At 41.2% G+C, this 25,922-nt stretch overlaps 2 protein-coding genes across 6 annotated transcripts in view; one reads left to right on the forward strand and one right to left on the reverse strand.

The window, feature by feature from the left end:
* CDC20B (cell division cycle 20B) overlaps positions 1-25,304 on the reverse strand; it is a 59,778-nt gene extending 34,474 nt beyond the window's left edge. For all 3 annotated transcript variants that reach the window (XM_033179568.1, XM_033179567.1, XM_033179566.1), the window contains exons 1-2: positions 25,065-25,304; positions 24,725-24,787 (exon numbers count right to left, since the gene is read on the reverse strand). In XM_033179568.1, coding sequence (XP_033035459.1) covers positions 24,725-24,787; positions 25,065-25,127 — 126 coding nt within the window. In that variant the 5' untranslated portion in view covers positions 25,128-25,304. The remainder of the gene's footprint in view (positions 1-24,724; positions 24,788-25,064) is intronic.
* GPX8 (glutathione peroxidase 8 (putative)) lies at positions 11,732-19,409 on the forward strand. Of its 3 annotated transcripts, none has more exons than XM_033179570.1 (3): positions 12,052-12,339; positions 13,090-13,351; positions 16,164-19,409. In XM_033179570.1, the coding sequence occupies exons 1-3, from the start codon at positions 12,289-12,291 to the stop codon at positions 16,325-16,327; spliced, it is 477 nt and encodes a 158-aa protein (XP_033035461.1). In that variant the 5' UTR covers positions 12,052-12,288; the 3' UTR covers positions 16,328-19,409. The 3 variants fall into 3 exon arrangements, with proteins under 3 accessions (XP_033035462.1, XP_033035461.1, XP_033035460.1); XM_033179569.1 differs by having other exon boundaries at positions 12,200-12,492; XM_033179571.1 differs by lacking the exon at positions 13,090-13,351 and having other exon boundaries at positions 11,732-12,492.
* Positions 25,305-25,922: the final 618 nt, after the last annotated feature.

Here is a 25,922-nt window from a genome sequence, read left to right on the forward strand (position 1 = left end):
TCCCAGCACTTTGGGAGGCCTAGACGGGCGGATCAGGAGGTCAGGAGATACAGACCATCCTGGCTAACACGGTGAAACCCCGTCTCTACTAAAAAAATACAAAAAAACTAGCCGGGCGATGTGGTGGGCGCCTGTAGTCCCAGTTACTCGGGAGGCTGAGGCAGGAGAATGGCGTAAACCCGGGAGGCGGAGCTTGCAGTGAGCCGAGATAGGGCCAGTGCACTCCAGCCTGGGCGACAGAGCGAGACTCCGTCTCAAAAACAAAAAAAAAAACAAAAAAAAAGGCAATTCATAAAAGAGATATATAAATGCCCAAAAGATATTTAATCTCACTAGCAATCAAAGAAATGCAAATTTAAAACAGCAATGAGATGTTAGCAATAATTTTTTTGTGACAATCCCTGGTGTTGAAGGTGCCAAAAACAAACACTGGCATGCACTGCTGGTGGGGGTTAAATTAGTATCTGGAAAGGACTTATGGACAATGTGCGTCAAAAGCCTTCAAATATGTGCATAACTTCTACTGACCCAGCAATATCACCTCTAAGAATTTAAAAAAGAAATCAGCCGGCCATGGCGGCCCATGCCTGTAATCCTAGCTCTTTGTGAGGCTGAGGCAGGCAGATTGCTTGAGCCCAGGTGTTTGGGACCAGCCTGGGCAACAAGGCAAAACCCTGTCTCTACAAAAAATACAAGAATGAGTCAAGCATGATGGCGTGCACTTGTATTCCCAGCTACTTGACGGGGCTGAGGTAGGAGGATTGCTTGCTGAAGTGAGCCACGTTGGCGCCACTGCACTCCAGCCTGGGCGACAAAGTGACACCTTGTCTCAAAGTAAAAAAAAAAAAAAAAGAAAAGAAAGAAAAAAGAAATCTAAGATATGAGCCAAGATGGAGAAAACATCCAGCTTTACCGACTGCTTACTATGTATGAACCCCTATGTAGACGGTTTTACACGTTTGTATTTAATCCTAAGAAACATCCGTGAAGCAGATGTTATTTACGCCCATTTTATCAGTGAAGAAACTGAGGCTTAGAGGTCAAGTGAATTGCCCAAGACTACACAGTAAGTGGAGATACCACACCCGAGGCTCACCTGTCTGACCCGAGTCCAGGCTCTCAACTGAGAACATGAGAGTGTGTACTGCATTTTACATATTTATAAGTACAAAAAGATGTGAGACAGACTAAATATTTACCAATGGAGAACTGACTAGGCAAACTAACAGGACATCTCTAAGAGGGACTGCTCTGCTGCCATCAGAAATGGCATACATTAGGGAAATGTAAACTAAACCACAGCAAAGCACCACTTCACACCCAAGAGGATGGTTAGAATTTTTCTAATGGAAACTAATAAGCATTGGCAAGGATGCAAAGAAACTGGAAGCTTTGTACATTGCAAGTGTACAGAATGTGAAAGGATGCAGTCACCGTGGAAGATTAGTTTGGTGATCCCTCAAAAAGATAAACCTAGAATTACCACATGACCCAGCAAGTCCACTCGTAGGTATATGTACTCAAATTCATGTGCGCATAAGTTCATAGTAGCGCTAATCACAATAAGAAGGTGCAGACAGCCCAAACGTTCATCAGCAGATGAATGCGTAGACAAATCATGGGATGTATCTATATATGCAAGTGATCTACATATCACTCCCAAGAGGAATGAGTTGCTGATACTTGTCATAATGTGCATAGCCTTGAAAGCATTATGCTAAGTGAAAGAAGCCAGACAGGAAAGGTCACATATTGTATGATTCCATCTATAGGAAACAGTCAGCATAAGAAAATCCACAGGGAGAGAACACAGATTGGTCATTGTCAGAGATTAGGGGAGGAGGAAATGGGGAGCAACTGCTTAATGGGTATGGAGTTTTCTTTTGAGGTGATGAAAACATTTTGGAACAAGAGAGAAGTGGTGGTTCCAGAACATTGGGAATACACTAAAACCACTGAATTGGTGTCTTCAAAGGTTATTTTTGGCTGGGTGCAGTGGCTCACACCTGTAATCCCAACACTTTGGGAGACTGAGGCGGGTAAATCACCTGAGATCAGGAGTTCGAGACCAGCCTAACCAATATGATGAAACCCCATCTCTACTAAAAACACAAAAATTAGCCAGGCATGGTGGCATGCACCTGTAATTCCAGCTACTTGGGAGGCTGAGACAAGAGAATCACTTGAACCCAGGAGGCAGAGGTTGCAGTGAACTGAGATGGCACCATTGAACTCCAGCCTGGGCAACAAGAGCAAAACTCCGTCTCAAAAAAAAAAAAAAAAGTTATTTTTAATATGAGAATTTCACTTCAATAAAAGAAATATTTTTAAAATGGTAACATAGGATAATAGTGAATGAAACATGCAAATGCTCACCATATGTTGCTAGCTGTAAAACAGGGACTATAAAACAGAATTCCAATACAGTCCCACTTCCTAGATCTAAATGAAAGATAGGAAAGGAATATGCTAGAATGTTGAAGCAGTATGCTTTGATTCAGTTTGGGTTTTTTACTAAGCATATGTGAGGGCGCTGGCCCACCCTGCCTGCAGCCCCCAGGGGGCAAGGCCAGCTCTCTCTCCACTGCTGCTCTGTGCTCTCCCCACCAACTGACCGAAGAGAACATCTTTCCCAGGAGACAGGCCGTTGTAAAGAGTGTTGTTGGGGGTCAGTTTTTCTGTCTTACAGCTCTTTGTTTTTGAGTAGGAATGGGAAAGATGAAAAGAAGCTGCACGTGTCAATCAGGCATCTCAATCTCAGAAGCCTAGACTAGGGGGCAGCAGGTAAGGTGATGAGTAACGCCAGCCTGGATGAGAAGCGTGACCCACTCTGGCCTTCTTTTTTGTTTTGCTTTGTTATTTTGAGGCAGTCTCTCTGTCACCCAGGCTGTGTAGCAGCACGATAATGGCTCACCGCAGCCTTGATGTCCCAGAGCTCAAGCGATCCTCCTGCCTCAGGCTCACCAGTAGCTGGGACTACAGGTGTGCACCACCATGCCTGGCTAATTTTTGTATTTTTTGGAGAGACGGGGTTTCACCATGTTGCCCAGGCTGGTCTTTAACTCCTGGGCTCAAGCAATCCTCCCACCTAAGCCCCCCAAGGTGCTAGGATTACAAGCATGAGCCCCTCACAGGGCCACTTGGACTTTCATTTCCCCACTGTTTTTATTTCTCTCCACTAAGAAAAAACCACAGTACCAGCTCAGAGGCTATGGGGTCTTGGCCCCAGAAACTGAGGGAATCTCTCAAACTTTAATGTTCATGTTTTAGCCGCAGCAAGAACACACTGAGACACATTGTCTCATTTCATAAAAGATGTTAGAAATTTAGACTTTTCATGTGAATTTTCCCACTTTTTAAAGTGTTCAACTGATTCTAATTTTTAGAAAAGACTGGAGGACTGAACAGAGCATGTCTGTGGACCACGTTCAGTGGGCTATGTTTGCAACGGCTCCACTATGTCCAGGTAGCCCTTACCCTCATAGGTACCAAGAAAGGGAGGAGACACCATATTGGAAGATAGACTTATTTTGCAGAAAACATGGCAGAGGACAGAGACACTTGCTCAAAGGTTTCCTTGGAGCAATATTCCAAGGAAATTCCAAACTTTAAATGTATATTTAAAAAATTCTGGGTTTAAAAGAGGAAATTAAAGAATAACAATTTGATGCTATGTCAGCTATGTCCGTGAAAACTATTGAGAAATTGCATATTGACAGTATCCTACTGCCTTAGCAGGTCTGATATTGTCTACCATCTACCATCACTCTGTCCACGCTGAATGTTTCCCACTTGGGATGTTCATCCCCAGTTCTCTGCCAGGGAACTCCCAGCCACCTTCACATCTGGGTTCAGCCATCAACTCCTTCAGGAAGGTGTCTCTGACTTTCCCTTCCTCCCTATTCCAAACTAGGTTAGGCAGCCAATGGTAGCTAAATAATGGTCCCCAGAGATATCCAGATCCTAATCCCTGGAACCTGTAAATGTTACTTCATATGCCAAAGGGGCTATACAGATTTAAGTTCAGGATGAAGTTAAGTTGAGGTAAGGAGACTGTCGTGAATTTTCAGGATGAGTCCTAAATGCAATCACATGTATCCTTGTAAGAGGAAGGCAGAGGGAAATGTGACTGCACACAGAAGAGGAGAAGCAATGTGACCACAAAGGCAGAGACCAGAGTGATAGGGCCACAGGCCAAGAAATGCTGGCACGTACCAGAAACTGGAAGAGGAAAGGAATGGATTCTCCCCTAGAGCCTCTGGAGGAGGCCAGGCCCCGCTGACACCCCAGCTTCTGCCCAATGAAACTGAGTTTGGACCTCTGGCCTCCGTAACTAGAAGAGAATACATACGTTTAAGCCACCAAGTTTGTGGTAATTTGCTGCAGCAGCCCTAGGGAACAAATACTCAGCCCTCCCTGTGCTTCCATACTCACAGTGCATGCTCCAGCATGACCACCCTGTGTTAATAACATTTACCAAACACTTAATCCGTGCCAAGCACTGGGATACATGATTTAGAGGGAGTGTTTATTTTAGTTTCATCACAACCCTGTGAAATAGGTACTAGTATTATTTTCCCCATTCTACAGAGTTGGAAGACAAATCTTAATGATATTAAGTAATTTGAGCAAGGATGTAGAGCTAATAGGCAGCTGTATACTGCATACAGCTGTATAGATCATTTTCTCTATGAATGGCACCCTCTAGAATATGCAGTGCACAACCTTCACAACCAACCAGAGAAACGCTGCCACGGTTTGAACTCTAACAAATCAATCTAATCCCTATGCTAAAAAGCAGGTCTGCTCATATTCCACTTTTTTACTTTCTCTCCTGCTATATCATATACTCCTTAAGACCAGGGACTTTGTCTTTTATCTTACTATCCTTGAGACATTGGTATCTAGGAACCCCATAATGATGAATACCCAAATAGATGAAACCCCAAATAGATGAATCTCTTCCCCTAGAGGCAATTAGTTCTAAAAAGGGACAAGGGATTTAAGAAAGAATCCAGAGGCAAGGAAATAAGATGTTTTTATCCTTCTCCATTAAGAAGAACAATTCTCAGGCTGGGCACAGTGGCTCACGCCTATAATCCCAGCACTTGGGGAGGCCAAGGCAGGCAGATTGCTTGGGCTCAGGAGTTTGATACTAGCCTTGACAATGTGGTGAAACCCCATCTGAACAAAAATACAAAAATTAGCCAGGCATGGTGGTGTGCCTATAGTCCCAGCTGCTCAGGAGGCTGAGGTGGGAGGATGACTTGAGCCCAGGAGCCAGAGGTTGCAGTGAGCCAACATCATGCCACAGCACTCCAGCCTGGGCAATAGAGCTAGACCTTGTCTCAACAAAAAAAAAAAGAAAAAAAAAGAGAACAATTCTCAAATTGTACAGAGTAAAACAAACATTTCTTCAGAAATTAGAGAATGAGATAAATGAAACAACAAAAGTGCATCTGGATTTTTAAAACAAGTTCAAGTCTGTAGGGCCAGATAAATAAAACCCAGAGGAATGACAGCACTTTCAGAACTGATATGTGTTAGTGATCTATGAGCAAAACATGACAAATATGAAAAATACATGCCCCCGATACATAAATATATTATTTTTCATGGTTTTCCAATAGGAGGAGCAAGTAACTAGTAATAAATTTGCTGCCAGTGTCCTAGATGGCACAAGTCAGCAGATCCACGTGAGCCTGAATAAATCCCCCTGTGGTGGACTAAAGGGTTTAGTCTCTGGCCTTCTGCTATTCAACTCGTTATCAGCAGCTTAAATGGAGATCTATTTATCAAAATTGTTGATTACTCTAAGCTTAAAATATAATTAAAATACTAAAGGACAGAATAGAATTCAGAATAAAGTCTGGGACAAGGGCCAAAGCAGCAAAATTTAATTCAATCAAGTTGCATAAACCATATTCTTATTTAGATTTTTTTTCTTCATTGCACAGGCATAAGATGGAAGAGAATGACATGCAGTGAAAAAGATTGACAGTGTTAGGCAGCCCCCACTAGAATATGAGTGAACAGTACAGTGAAATGATTGTAAAAAATCAGTACAATTTTAGGTCCCATTGACAGAAAAATAGTGTCCAGAACAGGAGCAATCAAAACCCTGTGTCTCTGCACCGCTCCGATAGCATCTGGAGAACCACGTCCAGTCCCAGAACTGTTCTTCAAGAAGGGAGATGGACAAGTCAGGATTCAAACCCTGAGTTCATTTGGAGGAAAGAGACCACAGTGACAGGGATCAGGGTAAACACAGTAATGGGGCAACACCCCAGCACATCCAATAGTGGAAACCTGGGGTGCTTAGTCTAGAAGAAAGAAAACTCAAAAGGGTCTGGTGCAGTGGCTCACACCTCTAATCCAAGCACTTTGGGGGGCCAGTGCAGAGGGGGAATCACTTGAGGCCAGGAGTTCCAGACCAGCCTGGGCAAGTGAGACGCCATCTCTAAAAAAAAAAAATCAAAAAACTAGCTGTGCATGGTGGCACGCACCTGTGGTCCCAGCTACTTGGGAGGCTAAGGTGGGAGGATCGCTTGATCCCAGGAGGTCGAGGATGCAGTGAGCCATGATCATGCCACTGCACTCCAGCCTGGGTGACAGAGTGAGACCCTGTCTCAAATTACAAAAAAGAAAAAGAAAAAAGAGGAAAACCCAAAATGAACTGTCCAAATATTTAAAGTGATGCGATCTATGAACAAAAGAAACACATACTTTATATTCCTCCCTGTGATACAACCAGGACCCATGAAGGGGTAGATTCAATTCAGAGAACTTTGAAAGAGAGCACAGTTTGAATATAAAGTAAAATTCTGTCAGTCCCTGCACTAGGGACATATGGTTCCTAGTGGTATAGATGAACATTAATAATTATGTATTTAATGTCATTTTATAATTTTTTAGTTTTGATGTAAAGTTTTCCTTATAAAAAATTAATTTCAGAAAAATAAATTGTATTTAAATACTCATTTGTTAGCATGAATATTAAAATGTTAAGCAAATAAATAATATACAGATACAGCAAATCACACGGTGGTATTCCTTCAATGACTGCAGTGAAGGAAACACTGCTGCAGATTGTGCTATTTCATCTTCAGTATTTTTAAACTTCTGTTCCAGGATCTATCTCCTGCTGAGGAAATGCCTGTCGCATAGTTTTGAATGACTCAAGTATTTATTAATAGAAAGGAAGAGGAAGATAAGAAAAGTAAGACAAAGAAGGGAAAAGGGATGAATGACTTGGTACTCCAAGCACATCAATTCAGCTTGTTTACCTGTAGAGTTCACATCACAGTGACATTAAACCAGGAGGAATTCAGAGCACCAGAGCCAAAAATAATTAGAAAAGAACCCAGAGGGGTTAAAAATAAAGTCAGGAAGTAGCAGAATGAAACAACTGAGAAAACAGAAACAAATATGTCTACTGACAAATAATTTGACACACAAATATCCAGTGGGTGGGAAAAACCTAGACATGCCAGAAAAGACCTGCTGGTGATGCCAGTCTTGCTAGAACCTCAAGACAAAGATAAAAGTAGCAAAGATAGCCCAGGTAGCTCTGAAGCATACCCTAACCTCATTCCTTAACCTCTGAGTGTGTGCCCCTCCCACCCACCACCAGCCCAACGCAGCAACATTCTGTCCACAAGACGTTTCAAATGTAGGGTCTCAATGCTATTTCAAATTAGTCATGAAGACCAAAATGTTCATCTTCTCATGTCTGAACCTTCAATGCCTTCCCATCCTAGTGGGCAATATGACCCACACACTGTCAAGGTCATTTTCAGGTAAACGTCATCCTTTATCTCCATCACCAGTGGGGTCTACAAAGCATCTTTAGCACCCACCCCTTCCTTCCATCGTGCTAGCCAAGGCTACCCTCACTAAGACTCTTTATCTATCATCTGGACCTGCTGTTCTGCAGACTTCCTGTGGCCCCTTCCAAATAACTTCAGTACACACAGACAAGCCTTTTGGTGGTGTTCTCCATGCCCTCTCCTTTTTGGGCGCTTACACAGTGATTTCTTATAAAACAAAATGCCTCTTGATGAATGAAACCCCTTGTATTAGTCTGTTCTCACACTGCTAATAAAGACACACCTGAGGCTGGGTAATTTACAAAGGAAAGAGATTTCATGGACTCACAGTTCCACATGGCTAGGGAGTCCTCACAATCATGGTGGAAGGTGAATGAGGAGCAAAGTCATGTCTTACGTGGCAGCAGGCAAAAGCTTGTGCAGGAGAACTCCCATTTACAAAACAGTCAGATCTTGTGAGACTTATTCAGTACCACGAGAACAGTATAGGGGAAACCATCCCCATGATTTAGTTATCTCCATCCGGCCCCACCCTTCACATGTGGGGATTATTTCAATTCAAGGTGAGATTTGGGTGGGGACACAGCCAAACCATATGAGCCCTCCACCAGAGTACTACAGCCATCTCCTCACCTACCACGTTTTCTTCTAAATAAACTTATTTACCTATTACACAGAAATAGTTTCATGAAGTTGAAATAATTTTGGTTATGAAGTTGAAAGTTCAAAACTCTATTCTTCATTGTTCCATTCACTAATTCTGTGATCTTGGCTGAGTTAACTGCTCCCTATTTCAAAGAATTATTGTGAAGAAAATAATGTGTATACTAAAGAAGATTGTGTGCAGTATAAAGCTCTCTAAATACATAAGTCATTGGCCAGGCGTGGTGGCTCGCACCTGTAATCCCAGCACTCTGGGAGGCTGACGCAGGCAGCTAACGAGGTCAGGAGTTTATGACCAGCCTGACTAATATGGTGAAACCCCATCACTACTAAAAATACAAAAATTAGCTGGGTGTTTTGGTGCATGCCTGTAGTCTCAGCTACTCAGAAGACTGAGGCCAGAGAATCACTCGAACCCAGGAGGTGGGTGTTGCAGTGAGCCGAGGTTGCACCACTGCACTCCAGTCTAGCTGACAGAGCAAGACTCTGCCTCAAAACAAAAAAAAACAAGTCATTTATTTAGCACTAAGCTATTTGCTGCCTTGTAATCCTTCCCTGTTTCATGTGTGTTATCATATTTCCAAAATTGATTTTACATTTGCGTGAGGCTGGCTCCTTCCCTTACACCTTATTTGTATCCTTTCCAGTGCCTGAGTTGGTTGATAACTGAGTCAACTGCTTTATCCCATTCTTGACCCGGTAGCTTCCTCCTGCCTTCACCATGAACTCATCAATCTCTTCCCCTCCTGTAAGAAGCCTTCCTTCATTTACTGAAAGAGTGCTGGTGCTTTTTCTAACATATTACCCCTTATGCAGAGAAATGTGCCATTTTGATATATCTATAGTCTCAGAATAGAGTTAGTATAGACAGAACATGAAAACAATGATGGCAGATCCCCAGAAGGCTGAGAGATGATGACATCAAACTGTATGCAGAGAAAGACTGCCAAAACAACAAAGAAGAGGTGTGCCAGGGTCAAAATCTGTGTTCATCCAATGCTGTCCAGCACATGAGCTCTCCAAAGTGCTGTCTGAATGTTTGGTTAATGGGCCAACGTGAAAATTTATATATCATGCCTTCATTATTTGAAGCTCTTAAGCCTTAGGAACATTAAGTTAACAAACGGGCTCTGATTTCATCCTTGACAGGAGACATACACATAAGTTTTCAAAGTTGTATTCATACAATATGGAATTTTGTGGTCAAACCAACCTCAACATCAGGCCTGCATAATGTTTTATTTCTGGTTGTAAAAACTGGCTTATTCAGCAATCACATGCAAGTTTGTAACAGCATAATTTTGGCCTTTTCAAATCCATTCATCTCTGGATCACTTGATAAGAGTTTCTGTGCTTATAAAACAATGGACTAGAAATTATCACAGTGATTTTATCAAAATAATATCACCCTGTGGGGCCCTGCTGAAGCAGTGGTCAGTCAACATCCCTGCCAGAGATAAATCACTCTCTTTCCAGCTCAAAACACAGTTATAATAAGTTGGGTTTACATGGCTCAAATTATAGCAGGTATTCTATGAATTAATTTTAAAATGCATGCTCCTGAGCCATTTGCTTGTACAGCCTGAGGAGTTAAAATATCTAGTGTATTCATAGAGACATGAAACACATCCACTATGGAAAACAGAGAAATCAAAGACTCTTGATGCTCTGAAACCAAAAAAAGGCTGAGGTCTAAAGGTTCTCAAACTTAAACGTGTGTATGTGTCATGAGGAGATCTTGCAAAAGTAGATTCTGACTCGGGAAGTAAGGGGTGGGGCCAAGATGCTGTGTTTCTAACAAATGCCCAGGTGATGGTACTGCGGAAAGTCCCAGATCCCACTTAGAGAGCAAGGCCAGAGAGCTTAAGTAACACAGCAGTGTTCATGTCATATAAACACAGGGACTTGACTTTTTAAACAATTCAGCCAGAGAACACCAAAGTAAAATTATCAGGAAGTGATACACTTTTGTTCTTTACTAGGAATTATGTTTAAAAGGGAATACTTTCCGCATAGTCATTTCTTTTTCTACTGTATCCATTCTTACTGGGCCATGAGAGTAGGAGTAGAGTGGTTTTTCTCACAGGTTTTGCACAGTAGGCTATGGGTTTTGCTCAGCCACCCAAAAACACACATGCCACAGAGCGGGCACCTGAAGAGCAGGGAGTGTCCTGAGTACCCTCTCTGAAGATCCACAAGCTAAGTGATAGGAAGGGCACTCCACAAGCATCTCAGCTCATTCTCTGCACTTTCTGGAAACACATCGTGATCAAATGGAACAATGCCCCTTCATCCAGATCTTGCTGTGAGTCTTAAACAGAGCAGAATTGAAAGTGAATGGCTTTTAAGATATGCAGCCTTCAATTGCCTCCCCATACACACCCCTAAAATTCATGACCGTTAGCAACAGCAAAGTTAGGCTGCCTGTGCCAGGCAACAGCCAGTGGGGGGAAATAAAGAGAAAAAAAATGAAGCAATTAGCTGATGTACCCAAGTAGAGGTGGATTTTGTAGGCTTTGTTTGTTTTCAGGGTTTTCTTGGTAGAATTGCCTTACTTAACTGCTAAATTACTACTTTATTATGGAGTTCAATTTTTTCTTTTTTCACTCTTCTTCTTTTGTTTTGATCTTAAGACAGTCTCACTCTGTCACCCAGGCTGCAATGCAGTGCTACAAACACGACTCACTGCAGCCGCAGCCCCCTGGGATCAAGCAATCCTCCCACCTTAGCCACCTGTATAACTGGGACCACAGGCATGCGCCACCACAACCAGCTAATTTAAAAAAAAAAAAAAAATTTTTAGAGACAGGGGTCTCGCTTTCTTGCCCAAGTTGGTCTTGAACTCCTGGGCTCAAGTGATCCTCCCATGTAGGCCTCCCAAAATGCTGGGATTACAGGTGCAAGCCACCATGCCCGGCCTCAGTTTTTTCTATCTATAGGTTGCAGTGCACTGGTGAATGATGAAATCATTTTGATAGGTCAGAACTGGGTTGTTTAAAAATGCAACAGGTGGGGGTGCATCACAGTTCAAAGCAGAAGTGTTGTTTCTCAGTTGTGTGTGTTTGTACCCAGTTACGTTGTAAAGTGCACTGCCAATTGCGGGTCATGATCAGAAATTTGAAAAACACTGGACTATAGTTTGCTTTATGATAAAGAAGGGCTTTTTAAACACCTTCACTGTTTTTAACATATTTATTTTGACTGTATTCACCTGGTATTTGATTGCCTTAGCTAGATGAGTCAGGGTAAATAGCCTTTTCAGATATTTCACTGCTCTTTCCACTACAAATTTCCTGAACTCATATAGCATGTTTAATCCATACATGTAATAGTAACGTCCTTCAGGCTATACATCATATGAGTAGGTCACATTTAATCTACATTCTAAACTATTGCTGAGCATTGTACTGTATCCTCTGCAACCAAACAGTTGTTCAATAAATACACAGGATGCTTAGCATGGGGATGAGCCCTCCATAGCTTTCAAGTTACAAGAGCACCATCTGCTGGCAAAATATTTTCTTTGTAGGGAGAATGTCAAAGACCTACCAAAAATGTCCTGATTTTTCTAGCAAAAATTATAATTACATCACAAATACTTTGAAATTCTGTAGAGCTCCTTGCTTCATTCAGGAGTTTCGCTTCATTCCCCCCTCTGAGAAGGGGTCTTTCTGTTCCTTAGCAGTGAAGGCAGGCAGTCTGTCCTTCCTGGTTTTCCGTTAAACTAATCCGGTTTCAAGTTTCAGCTCCTCCTTGAATTCCAGTCTGCTGAGACGTCCCTCTAGAATCCTCCAACATGGAGCCTCTTGCAGCTTACCCGCTAAAATGTTCCGGGCCCAGAGCAAAGGTATTTGCAGTTTTGCTGTCTATGGTTCTATGCACAGTAACGCTATTTCTTCTACAACTAAAATTCCTCAAACCTAAAATCAACAGCTTTTATGCCTTTGAAGTGAAGGATGCAAAAGGAAGAACTGTTTCTCTGGAAAAGTATAAAGGAAAAGTAAGTTGCATCATCTGATTTTTATTGTTACCGTTTCTCCTTGTCTCTGTTTATTCCTCTTAATAAAATCATTTTTTGCTGTTACATGGTCATAAGTTGGAATTTAGTCTTCAGAGTAATTGTATTAGTACATCACTGTCATTATTAGAGTTCTGATAGTTTGCTTCTAAATAATAAATTCCGATTATCTCGTTTTCTTTAAAGTGCTTTAATTTTGTGCTGAATTGATATGTAAAGTTGTTTGGAAAAGACTTATAGTTAGTAATGTGAACATGATGACATTTATTAATGAAAGTATTGGTTCTATAATCTAATAACTTTAAAAAGCACTTATCAAGACTCATAGTTTTATCTTTAATTTAAAAATAAACTTTCATGAGTACCTAATGCTTGTTTAATGGCAGTACTATTTCAGGGCCTTAACCCAGGCATCTAGGTTACAATTTTCAACAGAACTTTGTGTGTCCAAAAATATGAAAAAAAAACATCAATCAGAGGTTATAGTCCCCCCAAATTGTTTAGGATTTTAACTACTTGCAGAATTTTTAAAAATCTTTTGCTTCACTTTCCGGTTGGATTTTTTTCTTTTTCCGGGAGGTTTCACTAGTTGTAAACGTGGCTAGTGACTGCCAACTCACAGACAGAAATTACTTAGCACTGAAGGAACTGCACAAAGAGTTTGGACCATCCCACTTCAGCGTGTTGGCTTTTCCCTGCAATCAGTTTGGAGAATCGGAGCCCCGCCAGAGCAAGGAGGTAGAATCTTTTGCAAGAAAAAACTACGGAGTAACATTCCCCATCTTCCACAAGATTAAGATTCTAGGATCAGAAGGAGAACCTGCATTTAGATTTCTTGTTGGTAAATATCTGCCTTGCCTCACCAGTATAATGTTTTAAATTGCTTTTCATTTTTAAACAATTATACCAGGACAATACTTTCCTATCTCATTTGAAACTTTGGATCAGGAAAGCTTCATAAAACTATCAAAGACCCAGAATCTCATCCTTTGTAACTTCTAGGAGTTATGGTCCCCTGAAACCAATGTTTTAGCTTCTTAGATGGTAAAAGAATTCTATTCCAAGGTATTTTATTCCTTACGACCATCTTCCTGAAGAATTTATTTAAAGTGTGCCCATGGCTATTTTCACAAAATATCTTGTGTAACTAGCATCTGGGGAAATGTCCCTTCCCATCATTAAAGCCACACAGCTCTCATGAATAGTGCTGGGCAATATTAGTTAATGTATGTTTGTGGCTAATTTTATGTTGCCTTTCTTATCTGAAACAATATTCTCAAGGATGAATATGTCAGCTTACCAGATTTTTGCTAAAATCCAAAAACATATAACTCGATTTTTTTTAGAGGGCAGTAGTGTTAGGCTATCTCTCCAATTAAGCTAGCTACAGAAATCTGGTTAAAGACTTGCCAAGGTCACTTAGCACAACGGTCATAAGGCGTAGTGACAGCATAGGCTTTGGCCTCAGGCTACCTGGGTTCAAACCCCTGCTCTTTTGTTTTTGCTATGTGGCTTCTTAACTTCTCTGTGCCTGTTTCTCATTTGTTAAATGGGCTATCAATAGTACCAACTTCTTAAGATTGTTTGGAATTAAGTGTGTTAATAGTAAAAATAAAGTACTTATACACCGCTTGCTCTGTGCCAGACACTGTTCTAAATGACATTAGTCAAAAAAAAAAAAAAAAAAGGCTGGACATGGTGGCTCACGCCTGTAATCACAGCCTTTTGGGAGGCTAAGGCAGGCAGATCACTTGAGGTCAGGAGTTAGAGACTAGTCTGGCCAGTGTGGTGAAACCCTGTCTCTACTAATAATACAAAAATTAGCCAGGCGTGGTGGTGGGCACCTGTAATCCCAGCTATTCAGGAGGCTAAGGCAGGAGATTCGCTTGAACCCAGAGGCAGAGGTTGCAATGAGCTGAAATCGCCACACTCCACTCCAGCCTGGGCGACAGAGCAAGCCTCCATCTTAAATCAATCAATCAATCAATCAATCAATCAATCAAGGACATTAGCTAACATTCTCTCATCTAACTTATTCTGATGACATCTTCAGTCCTATTTTCACTGTAGATAAGTTGAGTTTTGATAAAACTATGACCTCACTCAGGCAATCAAGCTTCTAATCCAACAAACCAAATCATGATCTGTAATATTTCACATAAATGTGAAGTCACAATCTTCTAAAAATATTAAATTTAATTTCTAGGGAAAGTTGATATAATGCCTAACGCCATAAATGGCAACCACAGCGAGGTCTTTATTCCTTTATTTTGAGGGTACACTGAGGAAAAACAGCCCAAGCACATGCCGTTGAACTAATCATTCTTCAGTTACAGCAGCCAGATACGTGGGTGCAATAGCTCATAGGTTATTTCTCTTTATCACTACAAACCTTCTGAAACCCCTCTTAGCCTGTGTAATCAAAAAGGTAACAGTGATTTAAGGTTTCATTCCACTTAGATAGGATCATAGAGCCCAAAAGTTAAGAGCATGAGCTCTGGAGTAAAAAGGCCTGCATAGCAATCCTGGCTCGACCACTCACTAGCCACGTGACCTTGTGTCTAGGCCTCCATTTATCTCATCTGCAAAACGGGAATGATAATAATACCCACCTCATAGGGTCCCTGTAAGATTAAATGAGAGGATCAATTTGAAGCATGCAGCATACATTGCTAGGCACATAGTAAGCACTTCATAAATTTTAGTTATAATTATTATATTTTTTCTCATATTAGTCAATAAAATGAACATAAATCTTGAGTGGTATAAATAGAAAAAAGATCTACATTCCTTACATAAATTAAGGTTTATCAAAAGGATATCATGGCTGGGCATGGTGGCTCATGCCTGTAATCCCAGCACTTTGGGAAGCCAAGACAAGAGGATCACCTGAGTGCCCAGGAGTTCAAGGCCAGCCCGGGCAATACAGCGAGACCCTGCCAAAAAAAAAGTTATTGCTTTTCAAAATAAGGTGATTATTCACTTTGGGAGGCCAAAACCCTGTCTCCACTCAAAATACAAAAATTCACCTGGTGTGGGGGCACACACCTGTAATCCCAGCAATTTGGGAGTACAACTTTGATTAATTTTTTTTTTTTTTTTTTTTGCTTTTATTTTATTTGACACAGAGTTTCGCTCTTGTCCCCCAGGCTGGAGGGCAATGGCATGATCTCAGCTCACTGCAGCCTCCGCCTCCCGGGTTCAAGTGATCCTACTGTCTCAGCCTCCCGAGTAGCTGGGATTACAGACGCATGCCAACACACCCAGTTAATTTTTTGTATTTTTAGTAGAGACGGGATTTCACCATGTTGGGCAGGCTGGTCTCAAACTCCTGACCTTAGGTGATCCACCCGCTTCAGCCTCCCAAAGTGCTGAGATTACAGGCATAAGCTACCATTCCCAGCCTACTTTGCTTTATTTCATGATACTAAGATCACATACTAGATGAGTAGACTCATAGGTAAAGTCATCAAGTATATTGAAATCTGGTTACTCTAACCTTGAGTTTCATTTCGTTTAGGTGTTTTGTTTTTGATATTATGACAATCCTAGAACTTGATACTAAAGTTGTCATTTACGCAGATACTAATAGAAGTGAAAATCTTGACAAAGAATAAAATTATGCTCATGAAAATATGTTCTGGATATTTTAGATTCTTCAAAGAAGGAACCAAGGTGGAATTTTTGGAAGTATCTTGTCAACCCTGAGGGTCAAGTTGTGAAGTTCTGGAGGCCAGAGGAGCCCATTGAAGTCATCAGGCCTGACATAGCAGCTCTGGTTAGACAACTGATCATAAAAAAGAAAGAGGATCTATGAGAATGCCATTGCATTTCTAATAGAACAGATAAATGTCTCCATGAGGGTTTGGTCTCATTTTAAACACTTTTTTTTTTGGAGACAATGTCTCACTCTGTCACCCAGGCTGGAGTGCAGTGGTGCAATCTCAGCTCATTGCAACCTCTGCCTCTTTAAATATGCTATTAAATGTGGCAATGAAGGATTTTTTTTAATGTTATCTTGCTATTAAGTGGTAATGAATGTTCCCAGCATGAAGATGTTACCCAAAGCAAAATCAAGAGTAGCCAAAGAATCAACATGAAATATATTAACTACTTCCTCTGACTGTACTAAAGAATTCAGAATTTAGTGACCAGTGTGCCTCAATATCTTATTGTTCAACTTGACATTTTCTAGGACTGTACTTGATGAAAATGCTAACACACTAGACCACTCTTTGGATTCAAGAGCACTGTGTATGACTGAAATTTCTGGAATAACTGTAAATGGTTATGTTAACATAATAAAACACAAGTGTTGAAAAGTATAAAATATATATACATAGATTCAAATCCTTATATATGTGTGCTTGTTTTATGTACAGGATTTTGTTTGTTTTTTCTCTTTAAGTAGAGGTTCCTAGTGTTTTACTATAACTGTCACTATGTATGCAACTGATATATATAAATAGTCATTTATAAATGGCCATATTATAACATTTGAAAAAGTCTTCATTTTCAGTATTTCTCTCTGCATTATTTTTTAGAAGCAACTCAAATTCTGTAATCATAATATTACCAAATAAGTCAGTCTTTATTTTTGCGTGAAAATCCCAAGTGTAGAAAAAAGGACATGAGTATAAGATCATTTAGCTTGATTCCTTATAGGTTGATTTGGGTTGCTAATGTATTCATTCTAGATTAGTCACTTGGAAGAAATTCAATGCTGCATCATTCTGATGGCTGAAATAGTAAAAACCAACTCCAAACAGCCTAAACTCTAGTGTAAAAATGGGGTGATCATATCAGTCCTAAAGTGTAGATCAGCAGTCACTGAACCTCTTAGTAGAGTCACAAGGCACTTCTTCTCCCAAAGTCATGGCCTTTATATTTTGTTAACCTTACAATTGGCTAACAAAGCAAACTGCCAAGTTGGTGGAGGTTAATTATTGCCTCATGAAATATACATTCACCACATAAAATAAGTAGGAAGATGGCCAAAAATGTAAAAATAGTCATATAAAATTTTCTAAGAAGAAAAAGACCAGATTTAAGTAGTCTGTGACTTGACTCACAAATCCTGATCTAATGGATGAAAGTGAAGATGTTTCTTATGGCGAATTCAGTAATGCTACCTCCGTAAATAGTTCTGTATATGTATTTGGACCAAAGTTCTTAGATAAACCAAAAATACTTCATGAAGCATCTTCTGCTTCAAAGTACATATCCAGCCACGCAGCTATGAAGGTATTTAGAAAGAGATTTGGTGGAGGTGGAGTTTCTGCCAGAAGTCAAGAGGATTTGTAGGGATAGCTTCACGAATGCCAGATGAGTGTGTCAGCAAGCCTGCTCCTACCGCTCGCCAGCTGCGTGACTTTAGGCAAGTCACTTAAGTACCTTATTTCTGTTTCCTCACCTGTAAATTGAACAGGGGTTGAATGGAATAAAAAAGCCCTTTGCAACTTTAAAAGTCAATTAATACACTTAGCAAGGTGTTTTAAGTGACCAGGAAGGAAATCAGAACTAACCTGGATTGCTGGCAAAGAAAACAGAAGCCACCTAACAAGTCTATCTGTCCTTTGCAATTTTGCCCCAAGAGCCTATTAGCAATTTGAATTCTGAGCCTCTAAGAAAACTTTTGTTCAGGCAGCCCCTCCAAGTGTTGCTGCCAGAGAACTCTTGCCTTGTATCCCCACATACGCCTTCCATGAGCTCATAGCAGTGCTGTGGCACCGCAGGGGTGTTTTATGCGTTCACGTTAGGGGCCTGAGCAGAACTGCGTATGCCAGCACCACATGGGCAGCAGAGACTCCCTACTGCCAGATGGATGATAATGGAGCTGCACTGGGAACAACCAGGACTGTCCCAGTCAACATGATACAGATGAACATCCTGCCTTAAGTCACTAGTTCTCTCCAAAGCCAGATAAAGTGGGTTTCTTCACTTACATCTCTAATCTTGGTTGCCTTATTCAACCTACAGATTCTATGTCAGTGCTGGATTTTCTCCCCTTGCCCTTTAGGTAAGCAGAGTAGGCAGGCGGAGATTTGAAAGCATGTCATATGTATTGCCTTGAAAGAAAGGACATTCAGGAGTCCCTTCGGGGTTCTGTAACAATTAGGTTATGTGTGCTGAGAGAGGGAGTGGAGTCATTTGCTGAGGTGCTGCTACCTGTAACTCAAATGCCTCATAGGAATACCAGTGGACAAACATACAGAGGAAAAGTTGAATCTTTCCTATATTGGACAATCTTCCTTCAGTCTTGTTTCTGCATCAAAAAGTCTGGGACATGGAGTGCTACAGGATGCCTGGGCTAAGGACTGTAACAGAAAAATATCAACATCGGAGCCAGGCGCGGTGACTCACGCCTGTAATCCCAGCACTTAGGGAGGCCGAGGCAGGCGGATCACTTGAGGTCAGGAGTTCGAGACCATCCTGGCCAACATGGTGACCATCTTTGTATTTGTATTTTTTGTAAAAGATACAAAAATTAGCCGGGGATGGTGGCACATGCCTGTAATCCCAGCTACTTGGGAGGCTGAGGCAGAAGAATCACTTGAAAACAGGAGGCTGAGGTTGCAATGAGCCAAGATCGCACCACTGCACTCCATCCTGGGCGACAGAGCAAGACCCCATCTCAAAGACTCTGTCTCAAAAAAAAAAAGAAAGAAAGAGAAAAAGAAAAATATCACGCATCACATGAAAGAGTATTCAGCTGTTGTCCTTGTGAAAAAGGAAAAGGACAAAATCAAATGCATTTTAACTGTGGTAACTAATTCACTGACTTGAAGTTTGCTTTGTTTTTCTTTGGTGCGTAGAGAAGAATACTTCATACTGATCATCTTACAGCAGACAAAACAACAGAGTGTTAGAGATTGGAATAAATATGAATTTGCCTGAAATGTGCCCTGAAAATTGTGTTTCATTTTTTTAAATGTTTAACAATTACACTGTATCAATAGTATGTATACATGTACATATATATAATTCTTAATAACTGCAGTGTATCTAGCATATATATAATGGTGGCCGGTACATGTTTAATAGCAGACTCTGGAGGAGGAATCCTGACATACAGCATTTGCCAGCTCAATGTAAATGCTCATGCTCCCTCATGGCCAATTTCAATCTACCAATGGTTTAGTAACTAGGATGCAAAATTTCTAAAAATGTGACAATTGGGGATGGGCATGATAGCTCAGGCCTATAATATCAGCACTTTAAGCAGCTGAGGAGGGAGGATCACTTGAGCCCAGGAGTTAGAGACAAGCCTGGGGCAACATGGCAAAACCTTGTCTCCACAAAAAAATCAAAAAATTAGCTGGGTGTGGTGGCACATGCCTCAGGTCCCAGCTACATAGGAGGCTGAGGTGGAAGGATTGCTTGAGCCCAAAGAGATCAAGGCTGCAGTGAGCCGAGATGGCTCCACTAAACTCCAGCCTGGGCAACAGAGCGACCCTGTCTCTGCAAAAAAAAAATTTTTAATTAGCCAGGTGTGGTAGCAAATACCTGTGGTTCCATCTCCTCAGGAGGCTGAGGTGAGAGGATTGCTTAAGCTTAGGAGGTAGAAGCTGCAGTGAGTCATGATTGCACCACATTGATTTGTGGTGTTCCTTTGAAAGAAAAATGACATGTTTGGGTGGAGCTGATATGAGGACACTCTGTCCATATTTAGTCCTCTGCTTGATTTTATCTTTCCCATAGAATAAAATTCTAATAATTGTTATGCCTAGAAATTAATCCATCACACTCCTTCCCACTCTTCCCTTCCCCTCCTCCAGCTGAACTGTTAAGGATGTCTCTTGCAGAGCAGCGTAGTGTCTTTGCAGGGAAATAAAATGCAGCAGACAGAGAGAGAAAGAAGGAGGCTATCACTATAATAGTGAGAGGTTCAGAGGGCAGTGATGGGAAGTAGTGACATTCCCAGTACCAGTGAACAGCCAAGAGACTGCCCCAAGAGAAAACACCTGGGAGAAAATACTTTGCCATCAGCAGAGCCTCCCTCCTCTTTTTCCAATCCCTTTTCCCTCTGTTTGACCCTTGACATCCCAGTGTGTATCCCTTTCTTTCCCTCTCCCACCTGTGGAAACATTTTCTCTTTTAATTTCTATCTTCACTTTCCTCCTAACCCATTCATCTCTTTAACGTATTTTTTATTTCTTTAACATATTTTTATTTTATTCCATTCCTTCCCTCTTTTCTCATCGTCTCAATAATATGAGACTAAACCACAACTTTAAATGTCTTCTGTTTATTGAACATAAAGTTGGTTTCCCTACAGAATCAACAGTTCTAAAAAAGAAATTTTTTTTTTTAATTTAAATTGTCATTTTCAGAAACAGAAAATCAATTATGGCATATTCTCACTTCTAAGTGGGAGCTAAACAATGGGTACACATGGACATGAAGATGGAAACAGTAGACACTGGGGACTCCAGAAGGGATAGGAAGAAAGGAACACAAGGACCGAAAAACTACCTATTGGGTACAATGTTCATTATTTGGGAGACAGGTTCACTAGAAGCCCAAACCCCAGCATCACCCAATATATTCATGTAATAAACCTGCACATGTACCCCTTGATCTAAAATAAAACAAAGTTGGCATTTTCTGTCTTGCTGTTTAATTTTTTAAAAAACTAAAACACAAAAGCCAAGACTTCTAAATTTAGTAGGTTTTATTTTTATCACCAGGTCAGTGACTCTGCATAGAAAATAACATGTTGAGGCCGGGTGCGGTGGCTCACGCCTGTAATCCCAGCACTTTAGGAGGCCGAGGCGGGCGGATCACCAAGTCAGGAGATCGAGACCATCCTGGCTAACACGGTGAAACCCCGTCTCTACTAAAAATACAAAAAATGAGCCCGGCATGGCAGCGGGCGCCTGTAGTCCAGCTACTCGGGAGGCTGAGACAGGAGAATGGCGTGAACCCGGGAGGCGGAGCTTGCAGTGAGCCAAGATCGCGCCTTGTTGCACTCCAGCCTGGGTGACAGAGCGAGACTCCGTCTCAAAAAAAAAAAAAAGAAAAAGAAAATAACATGTTGAAATTTAACCTTAAAAAGAGACAAGATGAAAACAATTTTTACATGGAAGATATACTTAAACATAAATCTCCTGAAAGTGAATAACACTGGGCAACAACAAAAAGAGGATGTGATTTGAAAGTAGTAAAATGCATACGAATCAAACTACAGATATCTATTTAACCCATGTTCTAGAAATATGTTTATATTTAAATAAGGAAAGCATAAAAATCATTTTACCAATAACTTACAATCCAGTACAGTAGAGAATGTGAAATATTTCTTATATCTCATCTATGGCTTAACTAACCGATGGCACCACCAAAGTCAGTTCCACTAACTGGCTACAAATGTCCACACAAGAATACTGCATGTCTGGAAGCCAGCACATATTTATACTGCTTCATGGGCCAAAATGCCTCCCAGGGAATGAGAAAATATTTAAAGTCATAATGTATGGTCAGTTCTTCCCACTTCACAAGTTAGATCTCGTGCTCCCTTCCAAATATTTCATGAAACTGTGTTTTTACAGAAAATGAAGTGAAAGGATTGAGGTAAATCTTCCAAAAAAAAATTAAACCATTCCCCATCCAAAAAAAAAAATCCCCAATATTCTTGATATTTCAAGTGAAAAATGTTTTAGTTGACTGACTCATCTGGAAAATTACCTCAACTTTCCCTTCAGCTGGTACACACAGTCACGGTTTTGGAAACCGATTCTAATGCTGTATTCAGAAACTAATGATGCAGAAAGAATCCCAAAGACTTCACTGAAAATCTGGGGACACATTGTAGGTCCATTCCACATTGTTATTACATTCTAAATCTTATATGTAAAAATATATAATTTCACAAATACTTAAATACTGTCTACTCCAAAAGACTCCAAAGACTCCAAAAATATTTCTTTAAAATTTTTAGTTATGGAAAAGCAGGCATAAGTAAATTTTTCTTAAAAGGAAAAAAATTTAAGTAATTGTAGTACTTTCCTTACCATTATAAAGCTGTCCATTGTATTATAAGTATTACTGTATTATAAGTTAATGGTAATAATATATTATGGTAAATAGTGCCTTGCTTCATAGAAGAAAGTACACATAAACACACACTAATTACAGGTTCAGTTACACTCTGATTTTCATTGTATATGCAATAAGACAGCAGTTGCATGTTAGCTGATGCCATTCATATATTCAACCAGCTAACAATACACTGCCATCTCATCACACACAGGTAGCCAGAGCACTTCATTGACAAGAAGAATTTATCCAGAAGCAAGTGGCAGGGTAGTTGTGGCTGCTGACTTGACCCAAGCAGCCAGCTAACAATACACTGCCTACCTGATTCAGGTCACTGACGATTCTCGTGGCCCAGAAAGTCACTGAGGCTAAATTTGTAACATGAACACAGTGGCAGAACTCTAATCTTAATAGTCACATTAAAGAAAATTTATAGACAAAATGTATTACTTCAGGACTATAAGAAATAAAATCAATATTTGCTTGAATCTAGTCAAAAACATAAAAGTTAAACAAAAACTTTAAAATTTTCAGAATACTCACACTTAGGTTTTCCAAATTAAATGCTTGGATAATGAAGATATGTTACTGCAGTACAAATGAATTTTAAAAGTTCCTTAACTGTAGGCGGCTTACGCTTGTAATCCGAGCACTTTGGGAGGCTGAGGTGGGCTAATCCCCTGAGGTCACAAGTTCGAGACAAGCCTGGCCAACATGGTGAAACCCTGTCTCTACTAAAAATACAAAAATTAGCCCGGCATGATGGTGCTGCCTGTAATCCCAGCTACTCAGGAGTCTGAGGCACAAGAATCACTTGAACCCGGGAGCCAGAGTTTGCAGTGAGCCGAGATTGCACCACTGCACTCCAACCTGGGCGACAAAGCAAGACTCTGTCTGAAAAAAATAAATAAAAAGTTACTTAACTATAGCTTTTCAAATCACTTCTATTTACTGATCAAAAGATTAGTTGTCTGTATTAGACAGTAAAATATCTAGGAGTCGTGATAATACATAAGCTGGGCATGACACAAAACTGCAGCAGTGTTTGGGGGGAAAAAATCAACATTAAAGTATTTAAGAAATGTAAGGGCTTAAATGTGATTAGTTTCCTCCTACTAGAAATGACATTAGTAACTGAGTTCTGAAAATGCAATTATGTATTCAATTTAGGATGCTACCACTTGAATACAGAAATTTTTTTTTAAGAGGCAGGGTCTGGCTCTGTCCTCCAGGCTGGAGTGCAGTAGTGCAATAATAGCTCACTGCAGCCTTGAACTCCTGGGCTCAAGCGATCCTCCTGCCTCAGGCTCCCAAGTAGCTGGGACTACAAGCACAAGTCATCATGCCCAGCTAATTTTTGCAGTTTTTTTGGAAAGACAAGGTCTCCCTGTGTTGTCCAGGCTGGTCTTGAAGTCCTGGCCTCAAATGATCCTCCTGCCTCAGCCTCCCAAAGTGCTGGGATTATAGGCGTGAGCCACAGTGCCTAGTTGAAACATTTACATAAGATCTAGAAAAATATATTAAAATAGTGATGGATTTGGAACTAGAATCTATGAATACAGGTCAAAGGAAGATGAACTATTGAGCCTAGAGAGAAGCATGGTAAATGGTGACAGAGATTTAAAGCAGATGAAGGCTGTTTATGAAACACGTTTCTAAAACCATTTAAATTTGTTTCCTTTTACACTGATTACAAGAGACACTAAAGACCTTTGGGTTTGGTCTTTCAAGGAGAGCAGGTAATACTTTGGATCAACTTTAAACAGCTCACGTTGAAAACCGTGGTTTATGCCACTTCTCCACATTGTCCACAAGATGGCACCATTTCCATTTCTTTGGGAGGCGTGCTTCTGAATGCAACAGAGAGGAGTGCAACTAGCAACTGTTAAAATTATTAACAGCCGCTAGCAATACACTGCCTACCTGACATCTCAGCTTTATCCTTTGCTGTGGAGGCAAAAACTAGAAAGCACGATTCAGATGCAAATGATTGCATTATTTTTCCGGGATCTTCAGTTTGGTAAAGAAATTTTTTTAGTATGTAATAAGATACTGTACTTAAATTCTCATATTTTCAGACCAGCTCATACTTCCTACAAATACATTCTTTACCAAGAATTCGTTTGCTCAAGATCAGAATTAAAACAGAGAACAAGAACAAGCCCTGGACACTCACCTTGACGGAGCCTTGACTTTTCTTCTGCTTCAGTTCTTTGGAGAGCACACGCATGATATTTTCCTTTGAAAACACAGATAATATATTGAGAGAGAAACTATTTAGCAAAATCATAATTTCAGGTGTGGAATTTTTCTAGATCCTGTGCTTGTCAGATTACACTTTTTTTTTTTTTTAAGGCAACTAGGCACCTTCAGAATATAACTAAATTACTTCATTCAAATGTACGACCCGGGCTTAGAGTTTGGTACCACCTCTTGGTCCTAAACAGGTATTACGAACGGGGCCTTTGGCCCCGCATTAGAGACTCAGGGAGAATGCAAAACAGGGCGTTACTCACCCACAGCATCTCCTCTTGGGTACGGACCCTCCGAGGGGCGGTGCGCTCCAGTTTCCACTCCATCTCCGGCTGACTTCGCCCTGCCTGGCGTTTGGCCTCTCTCCTCGACCGCCTCTGGTTTTCTTCCCAGGTCTAAGTCAGTCTTGACGCCTAATCGTCAAAGCCCTGGAGTCCCGTCCCCCAAGACCATTCTATTTCACCACCTCCCTCCATGTCCCCCACTCCTCCCACCGCCGCTGCAAGGTGTTCCCCTGGGTACCATTTAAAAACCCGGCGGCGCGGCAGTTGGCGCGGGAATCCCCCTCGCCGCCTTCTTATTGGCCTGCGCCGCGGTGACGTCAGAGCCCGGGAGGGATTCCCCGGCGCGCGCCGCGGCCCCGCCCCTGCCGGCCCTCTCTGCGCCCCGCCCAGTCACCGCCTCCGGTCCAGGCGCGCACCCGGGCGCCAAGCTTTGCCGCGAGCCGTGGCGGGTCTGTGGCTGGGCCTGGCACCGGGGGCTGCCACAGCAGCAGGAGGCAGAGGGGTTGGCGGGCTAAGAAGCGGGTTCTGGGAGTTCACGATCTTTCCATTTTCAGAAACAAGAATGTTTCCTTATAACGGCCCTGATCCCTGTTTCTCGGCTCTCACTTCTCTTTCTACAACCACACCCCCTGCCTTTGCAGGATCGGAGGGTGTACAGCTCTCTGGCCTCTGTCCGTTGGTAATCGCTGTGTCAGCTATTGATGTGAGGCGTGTTCGTCAGCTCTGCGTTTTTAGACAGGCAAGAAAACGTGGCAAGATTTCTATGCCGATCAAAAGGGAGAGCGTTGACATATTTATGCAATAAATTATTCTCCCTGCTCTATACATTGCGAAGTG

This window comes from Trachypithecus francoisi, unplaced genomic scaffold (genome assembly GCF_009764315.1).
Source record: "Trachypithecus francoisi isolate TF-2019V2 unplaced genomic scaffold, Tfra_2.0 Lachesis_group2, whole genome shotgun sequence".
Classification (NCBI taxonomy): domain Eukaryota; kingdom Metazoa; phylum Chordata; class Mammalia; order Primates; family Cercopithecidae; genus Trachypithecus; species Trachypithecus francoisi.

Excerpts from the sequence above, each read along its gene's own strand:
- GPX8 (XM_033179569.1), top strand. The coding sequence starts at position 12,289 with ATGGAGCCTCTTGCAGCTTACCCGCTAAAATGTTCCGGGCCCAGAGCA. Across the intron at positions 12,493-13,089 it reads TGGAAAAGTATAAAGGAAAA|GTTTCACTAGTTGTAAACGT; the intron begins GTAAGTTGCATC and ends TTTTTCCGGGAG. Across the intron at positions 13,352-16,163 it reads TGCATTTAGATTTCTTGTTG|ATTCTTCAAAGAAGGAACCA; the intron begins GTAAATATCTGC and ends TGGATATTTTAG.